The sequence below is a fragment of the Tetrao urogallus genome, assembly GCF_951394365.1.
Source record: "Tetrao urogallus genome assembly, chromosome: 3".
NCBI lineage: Eukaryota > Metazoa > Chordata > Aves > Galliformes > Phasianidae > Tetrao > Tetrao urogallus.
In genome coordinates, this window is record NC_136815.1 from 39489248 (window position 1) to 39509071 (window position 19824).

Here is a 19824-nt window from a genome sequence, read left to right on the forward strand (position 1 = left end):
TAAAGTATTTAAATTCTATCTATACAAAGAAAGAGCCTTTCATATCTGCCACTGCACATGTTCCAGATGGCCATGGTCTCCACGAATACCATGATGTTACTTTCATTTCAGTCAGGTTTACACACATATTGAAACTAAACAGTTTGCAGCATTGTAACTTGTTAAATATATTTTGATGGTTTTCACCATAGAAACAGCAGTCGCAAACAATGGCTTCACTTTAGATAACCAGTTCCAGATCACTAAATTAATAAGACTTTAAGAGTTTTTCTCAGGTACATGCACATTTAATTTCTTCTATATTTTTCAAATAAACAAATATCAGTACCCTCTCTAAGCCTTCAATATACTACAAAAATATTGCACTATGCAAGGTATTTGAAGTTCAGCCAAGGAGTTCAGTGATTAAAGTTCAACATAACTAAGGTCTTTTTCTCTCCGTAAACTGTGCTCTCCCTGATTCAACTCAGCTCTCCAGTAAAGAGGGGAATTCCTGTTATTCCTCAACCAAACAGTAATGAGCACCACCTTGTCCTCTCACTTTCTATATCTAACTCCGTTTCACTGCAGTTTTGAAGAAGCATCTCTTAATACTTCTGAAAAAAAATGACCCCCTTTCTGCAACCACACCCAGTCATTATAAACGATCCCTTTTGAATTAGTCTTAGGACTCGTTAACTCCTACATGTCTGATTCTCTGTAAAAGCGCATGAATTCTGGCTTTACAGACTCAAGAGATACACTGCTTCTGAAAGCTCTGGAAACAATGGCTACTTTTCAACTCTTAAATTAAACTCTATCAATCTATTCTCCACCTACAATCCCAGACCAGTGGATGGGACAAATACATGTCAGTTAACATTACTGAAGGTTAATGACTCAGTCTTCAGATTCTACCACTGCTCTTTGTAACTGAAATTTTCTTTGCCACTGTTCCTCAAGCAGAAAAGTTGTGCAAGTATTAGCCTGGAATAAAGCTGGCTGCCCAGCTCCAGAGATGGTCCTATTAAAAGAAATAAAGGAAGCTTTAATCAATGGCATTTGAGGGCCCAAAACTACACATGGTAGATCAGCTAATGCTGCACCAGCACAAAGCAGAGAGAGACAATCACTTCTCTTGCCCTTTTTGCTTTTGTCTTAACAGTATGGCTCATGTCCATGTGGACAAACTCTTCAAGACTGAAATAGAATGACGTGATGCATTTTGTTCTCATCTGTGATCATGAACAGTCTTATCTCAAAATGCCAGTTGGCATAAGCCAATATCATGGCAGGTAACATGCTAACAATTAAACAATATGGACAACAACATGCTAGTGTTAATTATCCTTTTGCAACTTCACTGTTTGATATAATAGTTTACCTGGATAGATTTGTAAACTAAAAGCTAGATAATTCACCTATTAAATGTGGTAATCAAATGTTGTTTCTGCATTAGAATTGGGTAATATTTTTTTTATTTCATGGTCTCCACTGTCATAGTTCTTTTTGGGAGTCTTTCTACTTTACCTGGGGGGAGGGTGGGTGGTCTCTGATAGTTTGCATTACTTATCCTCTAGATGAACCTTCCCTAGGAATGCACGTGCAGTATATAAGTGTATCTATATATATTTTATCATACACATTGCGAGAATATCCTGCATGAGATTGATCAAACCAGAGAACAAGTCATGGCATGCACAAGGAAATGCCTGAAGAGACATTGGGAAGGCCTGGCATCACCCCACCCCACAGTGCTCTTTGTCTAACGAAGACTTTGAAGAAAATCACCATATCAATATGACAAGAAGAACACTGAGACATCTTGGAAACAACAGGATGGCTACTGGCTAACACCAGATAACACACCAATTAACAAATGTAAACTTTGACAAGATTGTGAACCTGGAGTACCCAGCCAATGGGGAAACAGGGGAGAAGCATAGGCAAAAGGGGAAACAAGGTACAAAAAGCCGTCATTGTGTCCTTAAGGGTGCTCCTGCTTGCAGGTCATCCACCATTGCAATTGCGAATAAAATCTGCTTTTGTCAGAGATACCATCCTGAAAAAAATTATTTGCATATTTCCAACATTAAACAATGCTTTCTAACTTCTATTGTTTCTACTTGAAATGCAGAGAAAATGTTCTCATAACAAAGATTACCACAGAATGAATGGATATGAAGAAAATTATCTGAATATATTCAAAGGTTATTCAGAACAGTACCTTTATAGATATTTTATGTAGACACACATTCAGAAGTCAAACAATCTTAGAAAATCTGTAAATCTGTGATAAAGTTCATCATATAAAGAATGATCAAAAGAGAAGCATGAAAATGGCTCAGTTCAGAGTTCTGGTATCTAGAAGTCAGCCTGCAAACTTTAATTAATTTAATGAACTATTACTTCTACTGACTATTTCCCCAAGAACACTACACTCTACAATTATTAAGAAACATGATGTTCTTTCATAAGTCATACTTTGCTGCTTCTTGTGTCAAATCTCCGCATCTCAAACTTGTCAGAGATGTGATGAATGACTGAAATACTACAATGCAGTCATCAATTTCTAAATCTTACTCCACGACTGTTTCTTCTCACAGAGGTTTATTAATGAGGGTTTTAAAGGGGCTTCAAAAATGAGAAAATAATTCCTTCTGAGCAGTGTGGACAGATCAGGTTTGCTCCAAATTTAATTAAACTTTTGCCATTAACTTCAGTAAAATGAAGTACAGCAGAACACAGTATTTCTGCTATCAAACCTACAAAGAGTGGATTGTAATCAATTTTTAAAAGGGCTTAGTTTCAGATCTTGTGTAAAAATCAATTTTGTAAGCAGTTTTTTAAGATGAATCTGATTTTTACAACTTAGTTGGAGCATCTAAGAACACGAAAGAGTTTTCTCCCCACAAAGAAATCACCAAAAAACTACAAGGGAGTTTCATTTTGAATTTACTAACTTCTTATCTGTCTGCTCTTAAGAAAGAAAAGGGGAAAAAAAAAAAAGAAAAAAGGAGGGGGGTAGGGGGTAGAGAGAGAGAAAGAAAGCAATCAATTGAAGAAAACCAAGAATATTTAAGGTAGGGTAAGACATTTAAGAGAAAGTGATTTGTTCATGTAAGATTTCTGGTAGCAAACAGACGATCAAATTAACACGAAAAAACAGATGATAATACTCTTCAGCTGAATGCTAAAACTAGACAAATTCATCTCAAAGCAAATACTTTAAAGTGAGAGGCATTAATCACTGTACACTTATAACTCACATCTCAGATAAGACAGAAAGAAAGAGTTCAGATAACACTCATCCTTAAGTAACTTAAGACACAGAACTGCTGTAATACAGGAAGTTATGGGAGGCAAATTTACCAAAACAAACACAAAAGCCCTAAGACTTTGTCACATAATCTGCACTGCTGCTGAGTTAGAAAGGGTTTGCTACTGTTCTCTGCCCCATTTATAGCAGTAGCAGGGGATGCATTACATTCACATTTATTCAAAACTTTTAAATCCAGACTGAGTCTCTAAAACATGCAGTGACTCAAATAAGAATCGTGCTTAAGGCATAAGTTGTTGGCATCAAGAACTGGCAGCTGAGTAATGGAGATCAGGTGAGTTATCCCACCTCGCCTGCATGGCTCGTTGGTTTAAGCACCTTTCCAAAAGCCCTAACACAGATACAAAGGTTCAGCAAGCTGACTAACAAGTACGGATGGTTAATTTATGATGGCTGATCAGCTACAGCTGCTCACTTCACATCCACTGCAGAAAGTGAAGCACTGCAGCACTCGGGACCAAGTCTTAAAACAAAGTGATCAGTGATGTTTTTTTCATAAAAGAAGAAACAACAGAAGTACAGGAGCTGGTTCACAGGCACAAGAACAGGGAAAAAAAAAACAAAATTAGTTGGCCATCCAAAACTAAGCTGCTTTGGTTTCCAGACGTATACAGAAATTTGGCTCCCGGTATATCCTTATGGCAGTATTTCTCTTCTCTGGAAGGCATAGGGACTTTGGAAACTTGAAATGTGATATCTCAGCAACTATACTTACATACAGAGTCATGAGTTCTGTGTAAGTGTGTACATGTGAGTGCCAAAAATGAGAACAAACACCAGGCACGGGAAAATGATCAGTCAGGATAAGGTGTGGAATTTCCTTATTTTTCCTCCACCACTAGCATTTTGCCTAGGTCTCAAATTCAATAGTTACAGGTTCTGTTTTCAGACATCTATATCATATCTCCTAGATCCTGAAAAGATAAAGCTAGGGTATGTTAAGAATTCCTTACACGCTATGAGATAAACTTCATGAAACATATGAAGCAGGTTTGGCTCTCATAGCAGCCTTTCCTTAAGAGTAACTTGTAGATCCCTACTTTAAATCATTTTCACAAAACAATTTTTTTTTCCTGTGATATATATATATATATCTGGGTTATATATATCTATATCTATCTATCTATCTATATATATATGGGTTATATATATCTATATATATATGGGGTTTTTTTTAAGTATTTTTCCCAAACAAACCAAAACAAAGTAGCAAACTATTACTCATCTTCAAGAAGATTGACTGGTACCTTTTAAAAGAGAAAGCTGGCACTTTTTGGAACTTATACTGCATACCCAAAAAGTCATTGTCAATGAGCATTCACACAGCTTGCCTAGAAAACTACAAAAAGCATCATTTAAGTTCCATTTCTATTTCCTACTACAAGTTAAATATGGTAATATAAGCCTATGCAGAATACTTTGTTTTAGGTAGAATTTAATATCCAATTGCTCATCTATTTATTTATTTATTTATTAAGAATACGGGATTAAAAAAAAAAAAAAAAGAAGAATCTAGCAAGATACGAAATGAGTTCATTGACTCTTAGAACAAGCAGAATCATCTTGCTTCAAACACACTTATAGAATATTGCAGACCACGGAATTGTTCTCACCGTTTTCATTATCTAATCTATATTATCTGATTGAGTTTGAATGCATTTTATTGAGAAAGATCTGTCTATTTGATGAGATCTGTTGAAGCAATATCTGTTAAAGTAACTAACAATCTTCATCTGGTCATTAGTCATTCTAAAAGTTGAAAAGAAAATATCTATTCAAGCCTGAATGTATGTAGGTCCACTACCTTATTAATCATGATCAAAACAAGTTGGCAGTAAAACTAGAAGCTATGTTTAATAATTTAATGCTATGATTCGTAAATTCTGTTGCAGCTTTTAATATAGATTATTTTGCAGAAATAGGACCTTATTCAGTTTATATGGTCTTTCATGAATGCATAAAGATATCTTCCAAGGCTGATAATAATAATCTGAAAAATCCATAGTCACACTGGCATTTCTAAATCCTTTTGCATCTTCCAAGGAATTTATTCAGAACAGTGGATATTTTGCTCTAAAAAAATACCACTACTTTAGGACAGACCATCCACCCATTCACTTTATAATTTCTATTTGCCAGTGATTGTGTTTCTCCTATTTACCTGATACTTAAACACAAAGTGATTTTGATTTCTTTTCACAGTTTTAATTTTAGAAGATAGCCTATTGTAAAGTATAACAAAAAAAAAAAAAAACAAACACAATTTCAGTCACTTTTATTCAACTTCATGAAACTTGCTTTCCAAACCACAACAAAATTTACTCTTAGCAGCTATTTCTTACTACTAATGAGTAAAACCTCATTCCCCTGTATACTTTATCGTAAACTGACACACATTACTGAAAAATTATTCAGTGAACTGTAACCTATAAAGACACTGCACCCTGTTGACTAAACTCATGAGAAATTTTGGCTACAAAATAGCAATCAGTTTTCCTTGAAAAGAGGTCATTAGTGGATCAAATAGATAAAAGGAAGTGTGCCAAGATATATTTTAAGAGTTTGTATTTCTATTCAGCAATATTCTTATCAATGACAACACAAATGGACATTAATCCCTCTTCTGAGTCAGTTTTTATAAGGTCAGTTCTAGCAGCTGTTCACAGAAAAGCCTGTACTTCAACTTTATATGCATCATTTAAGGCTCTTTGCATTCATGTGAAGTACACTTGATTTTTTTCTATTGCCATCTTGAGTCTAAGGACTGCTGTGCTAAGAAGATAAAATAATGTTGAATCTCCACAATGAGATTCTAAGCTAAGGTAAGGTTTTCAAAATAATGGCAATATAGATTTACATAGAGCTTATGAGGACAAAAATGATTAACCCCCCTGTCCCTCAAAAAGGATCACTTTCACTTCCATATGTTCTTAACTCTTACTGAGGAAAGCAAAAGTAAGGTAACTATTATGATAAATTACTGCAATTGCTTGATCTACAGAAAACAATATAAGAAAGTAGTAACACTTTCTGCCCAACTAATGAATTGCAGTGAAGTAATATGGTATTATTTCTAGGAGAATTGATTATGAACTTACTGGCTCTTCTCTGTGCCTGCCACTGTAAATTAACATTAACAACCACTTAAATAGAGTGCTACTGAACAAAAGTACAGTCTGTGCAGTTGCAAATACTGTTCAACTCTCACATGAAATCATATTACAGATCTGTTTAGTTTGAATCTTAATGGAATGATCTTTCCATTGCCTTCTGTTCCATAGGGTGGTGTAGCTGCTGGCTACCCTATTGTGATAGCATCAAACTTTTTAGAATATATTCTATCTAATGTGAAATATAGTTTGTACTCATTAAAACTAAAATTAACTATATACAAAGACACTTTCTTATGTGATATGGAATAATATACCAAAAAATCATCCTACCTTTATACTTAATCCAAATCCTCCTACAGTTTGTCTTCTAATTGTGACTGTCCTTTCCTGTAAAAAAAGAAAAAAAAGAAAAAAAAAGAAAAAAATAAAAGTCCAATCAAGTCTGGTTAGATTTAGTATTTTCTGCCACAACATCTAGAATCACATTTCATTAAGTTCTTTCTGTGCTACCCTCCTACACTGATTTTACCTTTAATGACAAACTTGTAAATTCCTGAATGTGAAACTCCTATGAAATCTATGCTGCAGGAGTAAACAACAAAGTATAGCACAGCTTGACTCAGACAAAAATTTATTTGTTCTGTTCATACGATAGTAGCAATGTGTGCCCTGGCAAATACTGCAGTGAAACAAGAGCAGATCTGTAGCGTTAAGCTATTAGTGCAGGGCACTTCATCCACAACACATGCATTTCAGACGTCAATTCAACTGTCCCTGAATTGGTCCTGTAGACAGACTAAACACTAGACGCTGAAGCACATAAATTGCACTTCAGAGGCACATTCTCCAATTTAGTTTCATCTAAAAAGGAATACAGCTTGGGTACTCCAACAGCACTCAGTGACATGAACAAAAGCAAGAATGGTTAAGATGATCCAGAAACTCATTTCAAGGCTCATTCCAGATCCAAATTAAGAGACTAACGTAAACACAGTCACTGTTTGACCTCACAGAGGTTCTGGTTTAAAAATTAAAACTATTGGCTATTGTTATAGATGCAATTATTAAAAGCACCCCATGTTTTCTCTTCTATTACTTATCCTTAAAATTTGTTCTGGATTAATTGTAGGCTAGTGTCTGCCTTAGATATGAACATTTAAAAAGCAAAATCATGTTGGTTTTTTTTGTCATTCATGTTGATTTTATTCCCAAAAATCATTTAATATAAGTCAATCTGGTTTGCAGTGAAAATCTTAGCAGCAGATACGTCCAGTCACAAATAGAAGAAATAGCTAGAATGCTCATGTCTTGTATACATGGTTTAGATTTTATATTCCTTTCAATACATATAATTTCTTAAATCTGAATATATACATTCATACTTTCCAGTCCAATTGGCAAAGATTGCCAGTGCTATTCAGATTTGCATGCACAAGTAAAATATATATACTATCAATGTTATTTATTACATTAAGGAATGGATCATAATTCAGTCCATATTGCTATTGAGGAGTGCAAGAAGCATACGGAAGCATAAAGTGTTCTCCTGTCTCCTATGAGAAACTTGTCAAGCATGAATGAGCTTGAAAGATTTACAGATCTATTTTCCCCTCCTTTATATTTAAAAAGAAAATAAAAGAGGTAGGGAGGTAAGAGGTTTGGGAAATGGATAATGCTGAATTTGAGGGAAAACACAGTTGTCTCTCACATTTGTGACAAATATGAATTGTGAAACTCCAGAAAAAGCAAGCACAAACCACCTGTACAGTGCTTCGAGAGCCAAGAAAAGATAGCTGCCTAAAATGAGACGTCACATTTATTTATTTACACTAACCTTTGTAAATGTTTAATTCTGAGAAAGAGATGTATTGAAATGCATTAAAAACTTAACGAATGTACAGCATGGCAGTAGAAGAACATATGCCTAACCTGTTCCATCAGTGTGCATCTATGCTGTGCACAGAGTCCAGAAGAGCATTCTCAGCTCTTCGCTGACACCTTCTAGGAACTTTAATAACAAAGTGCCCAGAAAGAGAGTTCAAACCACAGAGCTATGCCAGGCCACAAACCAACTCAGAAAATCTTTCATCCACCAGGAGGTTTCAGTCAGATAATGCTGACAACAATAAAGTCAGGATAAACTAATATAGAACACAGCTTGATGTTTGGTCTAAGCTGAGTTTACACATAAGAACATGAAACACTTAGCTGTGGCTCTGCTGATAGTAGTAATTTTTTCTGATAGATACCTCCCATTTTCAGCTCTGTCTCCTGTTGGATAAGTAGTTAAGAACAATAGACTGACTACTACATTCTAGTCCATACATTCTAATATTTTTGTTATATATGTTCAGATCACACAGAAAATACTTACATTATATAAGAATACACTGAAAAATAACAATCTTTTTAATTAAAGAGAACTAGCATAACAGTATTACATTGTCTATGCATGGAACAAAGCATATTATACTTCATACATTTCAAATGAAGCAGTACGCTCATTAAAGGACATAAATCTTCTTTAAAGTTCATCATCTCCATTAAGTACAAAGAGTGGAATCTACATTAGAGCTATGCTTTTAAAAAAGCCTAATAAAAACTGCCTTTTTGTTCTCTTTCTTATCGAAACACACACATATACGTACCTATGTAAAAAAGTCAGCAGAGTCAGCATTCTGGTTTTCACTCAACTTCAGAGTTAAGCAAGCCATAAAAATGTTTGGTTCATTTGTTTTTTATTTTTTGTTTTCCCTGAGTTTGATAGCCCATCTGACATAAAACTATAAATATTTTACACTGTAGCCTGGCATTACTTTGTAAGAGCTAAAAATGAATATACTTCAAAAATACTTTACCAATATAGCAGATTACAAAGTGGAAAAATTGTGGAAGAGTAAGCAAATAGAACATCCAGAAATAATTCAAGCAATTGTAACTTCACAGCACAACACAGTTTATCAGAGGGTTTCATATGGTACTTTTTCTAGGTTCGTTTCTATCTCTGTTGAGAGCAGATATTAAATATTTCAGGTCTGGGCTGTTATTGAACAGAATTGAAATTCAAGAGCATACTGTATGTTAGATGCGCTCTAGTTATGTGTTATGTGCAAAGTATTGCATTGTAGTCAGCTGAGGCAAACTCTACACACTTCGCATTCCTAGAAAAAAGAATTTTGTTACTTTAGTGTACCTTAAATGTGAGGGCTTACATATTCTTCACAACAAAACATCTAACTCTCATAAACATGCAAACTAACAACCTCCAAAAATATAAACCAGAATTACGTAAGAGTTAAGTATCTCATTACTACACCACCAATAATCCACTACTGTGCTACTACAAGCCTCACATAAACAGTAGAATGAAACAGCTTTTCCCAAACTGTCAGACGCCAGAATCTTGGCACAAGATCACACCCCAGATCTCATCAATTTTCCTTTTTTTAACCAAAACATTGGAAGAAAAATAATGAGATTCAATCTGATCAATGTTAAGTCATCTAAAACTTGGACAATGGTCAAAGGTAGCTTTCTCTATAATCAGCAAAGAAAAAAAAAACAACAAAAAAACATTTCACTCAGATGATTCTAAGTAGGTGCACACATCAGGTGAAAATCTATTTCACCCTTTATATCTTCCATTGAGTACAATACATCCCCCTCTTTATTTACACAGATATCACTGAGCTTGCACTGTTTTTTTTTCAGCTTCCCCAAACTATGCCGTCTCTGAGTTTTGATTGATTTGAGTCTAATAAGAACCCATCCAGTTTGATATAAGACTAACAACACACCCTGTGAGCTTATAATTCCTTTATCACATTTATTAGCTACTTTATACTAAACAAAAGGAAAGTTAGAGCTCCTAGGATTTTTAGATACAGTATTCAAAGAGTGTTTTACAACCTGCTTCCTGGAACAGAAAAAAAAAGCAGTTATCATTTTATTGAAAAACTCAAAGCTGCTGCCAAGCTGTCAGCATTTTCTATGCTTGTAACTCAGAAAATTCCTCATCCACGCATATGTTCATTGACTGGAAAGGAGAGCTAAGAGTTTTGCCAAAAATTTATTCATCCGAGAGCTACGCACTGAAACAGAAAGGCAGTAGTTTTTAGTTTTCTACTGAAGATGTATTAAAATTTTCCCTTAAACGCCAGTATGAACTTGAGATTACAGATATCATCTTAAAGATTAGAAATGAAGAAGGATCCTGTGAGCATGCGGTGACAATAAATAATCAGAAAAAGCATACAAGTCTATGCAATTAACTATTTACAGGCAGAAAACAAGAACTCCGTTTTCACTGTGGATGGAACTGTTGCAGTGATACTGAGCATATGTCTGTGTACATATACATATATATAGTATTAAAAAGAGAGCACACTAAAAAGAGCATGGCTGGCAGGTTGAGGGAAGTGATCCTCCCCCTCTACTCTGCCCTGATGAGGCCACACTTAAAATACTGTGTCCAGTTCTGGGCTACTTGGTTCAAAAAAGACAGGGATCTCCTAGAAATAATCCAGCAGAGGGCCACAGAGATGATAAAGGGCCTGGAGCATCTCCTGTATGAGGAAAGGCTGAGGAACCTGGGACTGTTCAGCCTAAGGAAAAGAAGACTGAGAGGGCATCTGATTAATGCTTATAAATATCTAAAGAGAGGCGGGAGGAAAATGGATGAGGCCAGGCTCTTCTCAGTGCTCTGTAGTGATAGGACAAAATGCCTAAAATTTGAACATAAGAAGCACTGGAACAGGCACCCCAGAGAGACTGTGGAGTCTCCTTCTATGGAGATATTCAAGACCTGTCTGGACACCTACCCCTATGACCTATTGCAGGGCACCTGCTATAGCAGAGGAGTTGGACTCAGTGTTCTCTTAAGGTCTCTTCCAATCTCTGCAATTCTGTGATTCTGTGATACATATTAACAACAAACAAAAAACACTTTTTTTATCCACTGAATAATTTCATCCATTTTCAGTAGAGAGATTTTATATCTTCTTTTTGCTAATGCTTTATTCTTTTTTTACTGTTTTTTCTTTGGATTAATTGATGTGAGCAGTCAAACTTCACACTCATTCTAAAAATACACAGGTCACTCACATCACTGATTTGAATTAAAAGTCTAAATGCCAAAGGCCTTGCTCAACTGCTGAAATCTCCTTATTTCAGTTCCTTGTACAACTGAAGAACACTGGCAGTATGGAAGGGCAACAGAACACCTGGTCAACTGGGAATCCTGGCTCCTCTGCAGCTGTGCATGATAAATGCAGATGTGATACAAACTGCTAAAACTGACTCTAATAAACAAGAGCACCTGACTCTGCTTTTTTTCACTCCAGTGTGTTACTGTTAATACAGCATATGCCCCAAACCAGAAACACTCATCTAAAATTCTACTTGTAAAAATTATACTTCTAGGATGTATTGCCTTCAAAGTATTGAATTTTTCAGCATATAAGGAAGAAAATGAAAACAAAGAAGAAGAAAGGAAATCCAAGGTCAGCATTGATCTGATTTCTCACATGGTTAAGTAAAGAATGCCCTTTGTAGTTTCATCATAGGTGTAGTTTCCAGCTGCCACCTCCCATCATACCTTGATCAATGCTTTGGGTTTTCCAACTGTTTCATCTTTTTCAATGCTTGTATTGCCTCTTTTGTGAGGAAACAAACAAACAAAAAACAAAACAAAAAGAAACAGCAAAAGCAAAGACAAGAAATTATTCTATTCTTTCAAATTTGGTCTTACAAATGGCAGCCTTGTATTTTAACCTCCATAGATTGCTACACTTACTATTTTTTTAGATAGAGGCAGAAAAATAAGCTGTCTTGGATTGTCCCAAAATAACCTTTTTCATTTTTTAATTTACATTTGTCAGGTCTATATTGTAATTTATAAATAGTCCAGATTGGCAGGAAAAAAAAAAGTTACCATCCTCTGATAGATATTTGATAACTTCTGTGAGAAAATTTCATCCAGTCCACTGAATATCAGACAGATACCGGCATTAATTAAAAAACAAACAAATAAACAAACAAAAAAAACCAACAAACCAAACACATTCTAGATAGATTTTGTGAAGGTAATAAAATAGACAGTGCTGGAAAGGTGACCCATCCATTCTTGCAGTTGCAGTTCTCTTCTGGAGAGAAAGATTCACTTTGGAAACATTCCCACAATTCAGTCTCACATCTGAATCAAAACAGTAAATAAATACGGAATAAACAGAAAGCAGAAAGTAAATCAAAGCTTCATGTGAATCAAAAATGTTTTAAGCTTTTCCCTTTTTTCCACTCGTTTTTGTAGTCATTAGCTTTGATAATGTAAATTAAATTTGTATTACCTACACCAAGATATATGAAGAAAAACCCACAATCCTCTCAAAATGAAAGATCTAAAGTAACACATTTAAAAAACACTTTCAGTATAACTGAAAATCCAAATATGTAAACAAAGGAAATGCAATAACTGCATCTGACTTCTCAGGCAAGTCAGGGTTAAGTGACATTCTGACATAATATCTTCATTATTTAAATCAATAACATCACAAAAAGCAATGTATTGTACAATTTTATAAGGTGAAAGGCTCTCTTTTGTGCAACTAATTTTTTTGTAATCCACACTGACATTATAGAGTTATAAATCTTTCAGTGTAGTTGATTTCACAATAGCAAATGGACACATTTAAAAGTGAGCCATAATAGGTTCTTATCTTTACAAGAAAAAGAAGAATGGCTGTTGATTAGTAATGCCAGAAATCAGATCTGGCTTCAGTTCAACAATTTAACTCGGTGTTACTCTCTGACCTTGGAAAAGATGCTTACTGATGAAAGCTTCTCACCTATCCAAAAGCAATTACAGGCCCTACGTTAAATTTCAATACATTTGTATCAAACTCAGTTAAATTCTTAGAGAAATTCTGCACTACCTGGAGAACTGATGTTCCAAAATTTATAAAAATGTATATTCAGTTTTTATTAGCATTGAAAGTATAGACGATCTTCATATCTACCTCCTGAAAACATCCTTTAAAAAAGCTAAAAAGAAGTTATTAAATGTTTAATTAAATAAAGCATTACTGCATAGCTGTAAGGAATTAGATTACTCAACATGAATCAGAGCTATCTCTGTCTTTTCAATAGCAAGTTAGCTGTATTTCAAAAATCTGTTACTCTTCAACAGAACCTTTAAGAAAATTATTGAAGAAAACAAACTGCTGGCGTAACAAAAATTAGCATTTTGCCAGCTGCTCGCTGTTTATTTTCAGTCTTCTAGGAAAACAGAAGCTGATTCAAACCACCCATTTTGTCAGATGGTACACTGTCATCACTGGTTTCTGGATCTAACAGGCAGATACACTCTATTAGAAAAAATGCTTGCCTGAGTACAATTAGCAAACAAACAGAATCCTCCTCAACACGTAGCTACTTTTCCTGATAAAAGACAGACACTCAGTTATTTGATTTTCAGGCAGACAGAAAAGGTGATAGAAATTACGAGGATTAACTACAAAATAAAAATTATGATTTGGAATTGTAAAGATTAATAAGTTTCCTAGGAATTAGCCTACTGAAGATTTTTCTTTCAAAGGAGACATACTATATCTTAGGGGTACCTCCCCACCTAGTTTGCAGCAAGGAGTATCAGGCCATCCTTGTTAGTCGTGTCAGTTGACCTATGCATCTGAAAAGTCTGGAGTTTGCCTTATTGCACGTCAACTTGAACATCATAGAGTAAAATTCTGCAAATAAAATTTCATGCCATTCAAAGCATTTTGAAAGGAGACATAAAATAAAATTTTTCCTTGCATCAATAACGAGGGCAAGTGCCCATGTGGTATATAATCCATCTGCTTTCAGGGAATTTATTTTTGAGATGAAAAGAGGAAAAAATCCTGACTGTTCTGCAGCACAAGTAACTGTTGTAGAGATTTGTGATGATTAAAATAAAGCTCTCTGTTGGCAATACCACAAATATGAACAGATCTTTTCTAAGAGTCTACTACATTGAGGGAAAGAAAAATGTAGCTGACCTAACAGTTACCCATCTTCCAATTTTTTCATATGGACCCATGGGTATCTTCATCACATGCACTAGTCAAAACTCAGACATACACTCAGCACACTATCAACTCTTCCTCCAGGCAAGGATTTCATTTGGAATAACACAGACATTGCCTTCTAGACTTCAAGATTCACAAAACGTCACATCTAACTTGTTCATTTGCATTGGAATCCAAATCTACATCAGATGCCCGCTAGTAGGATTAATGGTGAATCCACAACATTTCTATCTCTTGGAAATACATAAGCAAATCTCTGTAATACTCGTTGATACAAGTGATACTGAAATTTAGATCTATGTAACCTGTGACTAGAACTATCTCTACTGCTCCATGGAACTGCTTCAGGTATGACTAATGCATGATCCTCACGAACACCATCACTTCATTCAAACTACTGAAGAAACAGATGCTTTCTTTTTTTTTTAGATTTTGACACTATTTTTATGCTATGCTGCTTATAATCTTTTACACATTTTAGTTTCTTACTCCAAACTGCATGTGATGATGGCAGAAACAAAGTTCCTTTGCATCTATTCAGGTTTAGAAAATTAAAATTGTTTTCCAGTAAAAAGGAAGAATTCCATACTAAGAACTAGGTCTTTATTTCATGTACTCACATTAAGCAGCACCTCACTCCTAAGGGTTCATTGCTTTCATTTAAATTATTCTGCAGGATGCAAATCAGGATACTGCAGGAACGTTCAGTGACTGTTTAAAGTCTGTCCTACACAGAGGAGCATGCAAATTGATTCCAATTCAACAAACAGAAGAGACACTGTTCTGAACTAGAAGCGTAGTAATAATCTTTCATTTCTAAATAGTGAAGTGGTAAGTTCAACATCCTATAATCAAATTATTTGAAGATTAAAACAGATTAAAAAGGATTTTCGCTGTAGCTTCTTGTCTGTACAATTTAACAATGCTACTGTTCCTCAGTTACAAATTTTATTTTTGTTCTTTAGAGTTCATTCAACGAGGCATTCAATGTTAGTTTCTAATGAAAGAACTTGCTCTTTCAAAAGCATGTAAAAGAAAAATAGATGTGGTCAGTCATCTAGAATGACACCAAGAACAAAGCAAAATCAGCCAAACAAAGTAAAATATAAAAAAGCAACAAGCAAACAATTAAAAGAGAAGCTTAAAAACAGCAGCAATAAAAATGGAAAAGAAAAAAAAAAGCAAAAACTAAGTTTGTGGTACATCTGATCATGCTACACAGTCACAGCTAATAATTCCACATTATTTAAATAGCCTGTGACAAAAGGACAGTTAACTATCTGAGAAATGCCAATCATCCTTAGCTAGAATGAGCCTACTGATTCAAGATCTAGTCTTAATCTCAGAATAAACAAGAGTAAAGGGGTCAAAAATTACTAGCCTACCAATGACACTGTCAAGTGAAAATAAACTCCTCAGCACCACATTAATATCCATTAGTTAGTGAGTTATAGATTCAATATGCTAATACAGTAGGGAGACTGTAATCAGTGAAGCAATACACACTATTTTCAACAGTGACAGTGCCAACCTTGTAGCAGGCCAATGAAAAACACTTTATCTGTGCTATGTCTGGAATTGTCTCAAACATATACAAAATAAGATCATCACCATGACAACAGGCGAAAGGCTAATGACATAGTCACCATCAGAGCAGTGGGGCCCTGTTGAGAAGGGACAGCCTTGCTCTGTCCAAAGCTCCTCAGTTTGTTGATTAACTTGTTGACAAGCAAACTTGTTTACGACAAACCTGCTGAAATCTAACAGGCTTAAAAGAATGCCAGAGAAAAGCTCAGGGTGGCTTTGAAACTTCAGTATGTTGAAACTTCAGGACAGGTGCTCTCTCAGACCAAGGTTACCCTGTAGGCTAAACCAATGCTCTCTTTCTCTGTCCATTTCTCTTTCTGTCTCTTGCCAATTCTTCACTTTCTTTTCTTTCTTTTTCCATCAAAAAGTTAAGTAATGCAAGCCTTACTTCGATTTCTTATAAAGTTGCAAAGTTTATCTGCATGGCTTAGAGAAATACAATTGTAAGAATACCAATACTTTTAAGATAATAGTAGTACAGAGATTCTCATTAAAATTGATGATTGTGTTCAGAACTTGAGTGCCAGCTTCACCTTAATCTACCCGGAGGGAATTTGAGAATCTGGTCACCCCTCCTCACCCCTCCCTCTTTTGACAGACGGGATGTGACAAACCTAAAGAGGGAAAAGCTCTAAGAGAGTCTTGCTGTGAAATGGGAAAAAACTAAATATGCATTTCATGAAGACATTCAAATACCAAGTTCAGCAGAAGTAATACACGTTACAGCATAATAATTAAAGTCATATATTTGAGTGATAAAATCTTGCAATAAATAAAGCCAGAATGGTGCTGGTGGAGAAACAGTGCTGCAGTGCGTCTTGCTAATTGAACAGCTATAGCTATAGCCAGAGTTTGAACTCATCATTTCTTTCTGCCTGGGCTGCTAGATGTCATGTCTGTAGAGAAACATTAAAAGGAACATCTCTATTACATATACAGCACATGGACCAGTATTAACAAACTGTACAACATGAAATGGTCAAAAGACATGCAAATAAACCCAAGCTACCAATTTATTTTTAGATTTTCATTTCTATCTTTTTATTATACTATATATATTATATTATACTATACTATATATATATAATATAAATATATTATATAAATATATATAATATATTATATTATTATACTATATATATATAATATTTGTATTTAGAGATATAGAGATGTGGCAACAGCAGTAATTAATAACATAGACATAATATAGGTATTACACTGCTATGCCTCACAGGATTTAACATGAAATCCTATGAAAATTCCACTTAAATGAGCAAACTAAATAATCAGAATAGTGCCGAACAAATATAAAAGAAATCTCTCTGCAGTACATCTATAGAAATGAATAGTAACTGTTCCTTTTTTTCTGCTATCTTGTAAATAAAATAAAAGCATAGCATTACAATAGTAACTACAATATTATCCTGCATAACGTTTCACAGATCTTTCAAAAAATTGCCTCCAAAACTCAATTTATTATCCACAAAATTCAATGACGTGCTAAGTAAGAAATCCTGCATCTTTACATTACATCACGTAAAATAGTAATACATAAATTTCACTATTACAGTGTTTCAACAGAAGTCCATTTCTATTAATGTAAAATGCTAGTTTAGCTGGTGGTCCTCAAATTATTGACTGGCAACATACATCAAGTTTGATATTATGCTATCCTATGAGGCAAATCAAGCAATAGAGGATAACATGTAATTGCTACACTTTCATCCAGTAAAGCTCTACCAGAACAGTTAACCATCAACTGTCTCATAAGCTCCACAGACGATAATCAGATATTGAAGTACATCTGCATTTGCAGCAAAAGTCAATGCTTTTGTCATTCTTATGTGTATTCTTAACTGTATTATGTGGCTCCAAGATTTAAGGTGTGGAGAAACAATACAATAAGTTGTGCATATAACATATTTGTTCCTACTGATGCTTCCTAGATGAGTATTATTAAAATTTACTCTTGGAGATGATATATTAGAATATATTTAGTGTTTGATTAAACTATACTCAGTATTAACAATGTAACATGAAATATCAAATAGAGTAAATGCACACATATGCACACACATGTACACACACAATGAGTATTTTTACTTTTTGTAAAGTACATCTTAAAAGAGGAAATAAGAACTACTTACACCAGAATAGAAAGGCTCACCAGACACACAGATCACATCCTGCTCCTGGATCATCAATATATCTTTGGCTAAGTGCAGTCGCACTTTGAAAGGCTCCTGGTTACCATCCTGCAGCAAACAAATCCCTGTCTTTGTCTTGAAAGGAATAAAGAAAAAAGTTTTCTCAGCATGCTCCAAATTTCAAAAAAGACAGATGATAAGTCTTAGTTGAGAGTTTGATACAGTTTGTGTTCATACTTCAATAAGTATCCAAAGCTATTACCAGTTACTGCTATGCATTTACTGTGCTTAGACTGAAAAGAACAAATGGCTGTGGTCGTAATGAGCAGAGGTACATTTTTCAATTACAAAGCCTAATTCTGTCCATGATGAATTTATAACACATCTTTGGTTAGCTTTGGGGTAGCTCTGGTTATACTCTCCATCTCTGGATTAAATGATGACAGCTCACTTGGATACAAAATCAAAACTGCTGTTTCTGCGTGCTGCACCTTTTTTGGCACAAAAAGACATACAACTGTATAACATCTCCAAACTAACCACTAAGCACTAACAGCCTATGTGAACCTGTTCTGGGCTTTTATCAAAGCACAAGCACATCGACTTACAGTACTTCTCAATGACAATACTGAAGTTAAGAGACAACAGGATCAAGGAATATAACTCCCTCCAGTAACTTAATTCCCACTTCACTTCTGTATTCTGTATTTACAGCTACAGGTCAGGAATTCCATAGGATTCTCCTGTATAAAATATATGGCTTTTGAGCAACTTAACAGAATCCTTGTCAGCACATATTGGTGCAACTTTTGGGATTCTATCTATAAGAGATAAGAGCAGTGAAAAAATCTGCAGGTGGAAGCACACACAGTATTAGCAGTATGTCCTTGAAGGCTGTATTGAAATTAGCATAAATAGACAAGTTGCTAGGACATTTTTGTATGAGAAATTTATTTACATATTATGTAAAAATTAGCAATTTAACACAGAATTTGCCTTTATCTATAAAATACAAGTACTTGCATAGACACAAGTATATATGTAATTATGTATATATCTCAGAAAACAATTTTTAGTTGAAAATGGTTTTAAATCTTAGGCTCATCAATGCCAGTAACAGAACTTATGTTTTCTTCATTCAGGTCAGATTTTAATCCACGGTCTGTAGAAAGTTGACTTGTGAGAAGATCAAGGACACAAAAGTCTTGCGGTGAACTTTCTCTGCCAAGGTTGACCTGGCTGAATCTAAGGGCTCTTTCTCAGACAAGAGTTTAAAAGAGTGTTTCGAAGATCTCCCCATAAGCTCTGATACCCTAGATCTATAGCATGAAGAGAAAAAACAGAAATACAGAACTGACAGTAGGCAACTGTAAGAAGGAAAGCTTAAATTATTCCTACAAGGCGCTAAAAGAGGTAGGAAGGTCAAGAGCAATCTTTAAATAGTTTTATATAATCTCCCCTGATGAACTGCTCTTTTACTTTGGCTCCATGCTCAATACTCAAAAAAATGTTTTCTCTGAGGGACAGGCAGCAAAAGTGTATAATTTACTCAAATCTTTGAAATATTTTATTCAAGTAACAAAAACAAAAGGGTT

The 19824-nt window shown here is 34.8% G+C and overlaps 1 protein-coding gene across 1 annotated transcript in view; it reads right to left on the reverse strand.

Annotated features, from left to right (window-relative positions):
- The window catches only part of SNTG1 (syntrophin gamma 1), a gene marked incomplete at both ends in the record, with an annotated part of 147504 nt that overhangs the window by 117604 nt on the left and 10076 nt on the right, over positions 1-19824 (reverse strand). Inside the window, 2 exons of the mRNA XM_079533868.1 lie at positions 6763-6819; positions 18230-18364. Of these exons, the coding sequence (XP_079389994.1) occupies positions 6763-6819; positions 18230-18364 (192 nt within the window). The remainder of the gene's footprint in view (positions 1-6762; positions 6820-18229; positions 18365-19824) is intronic.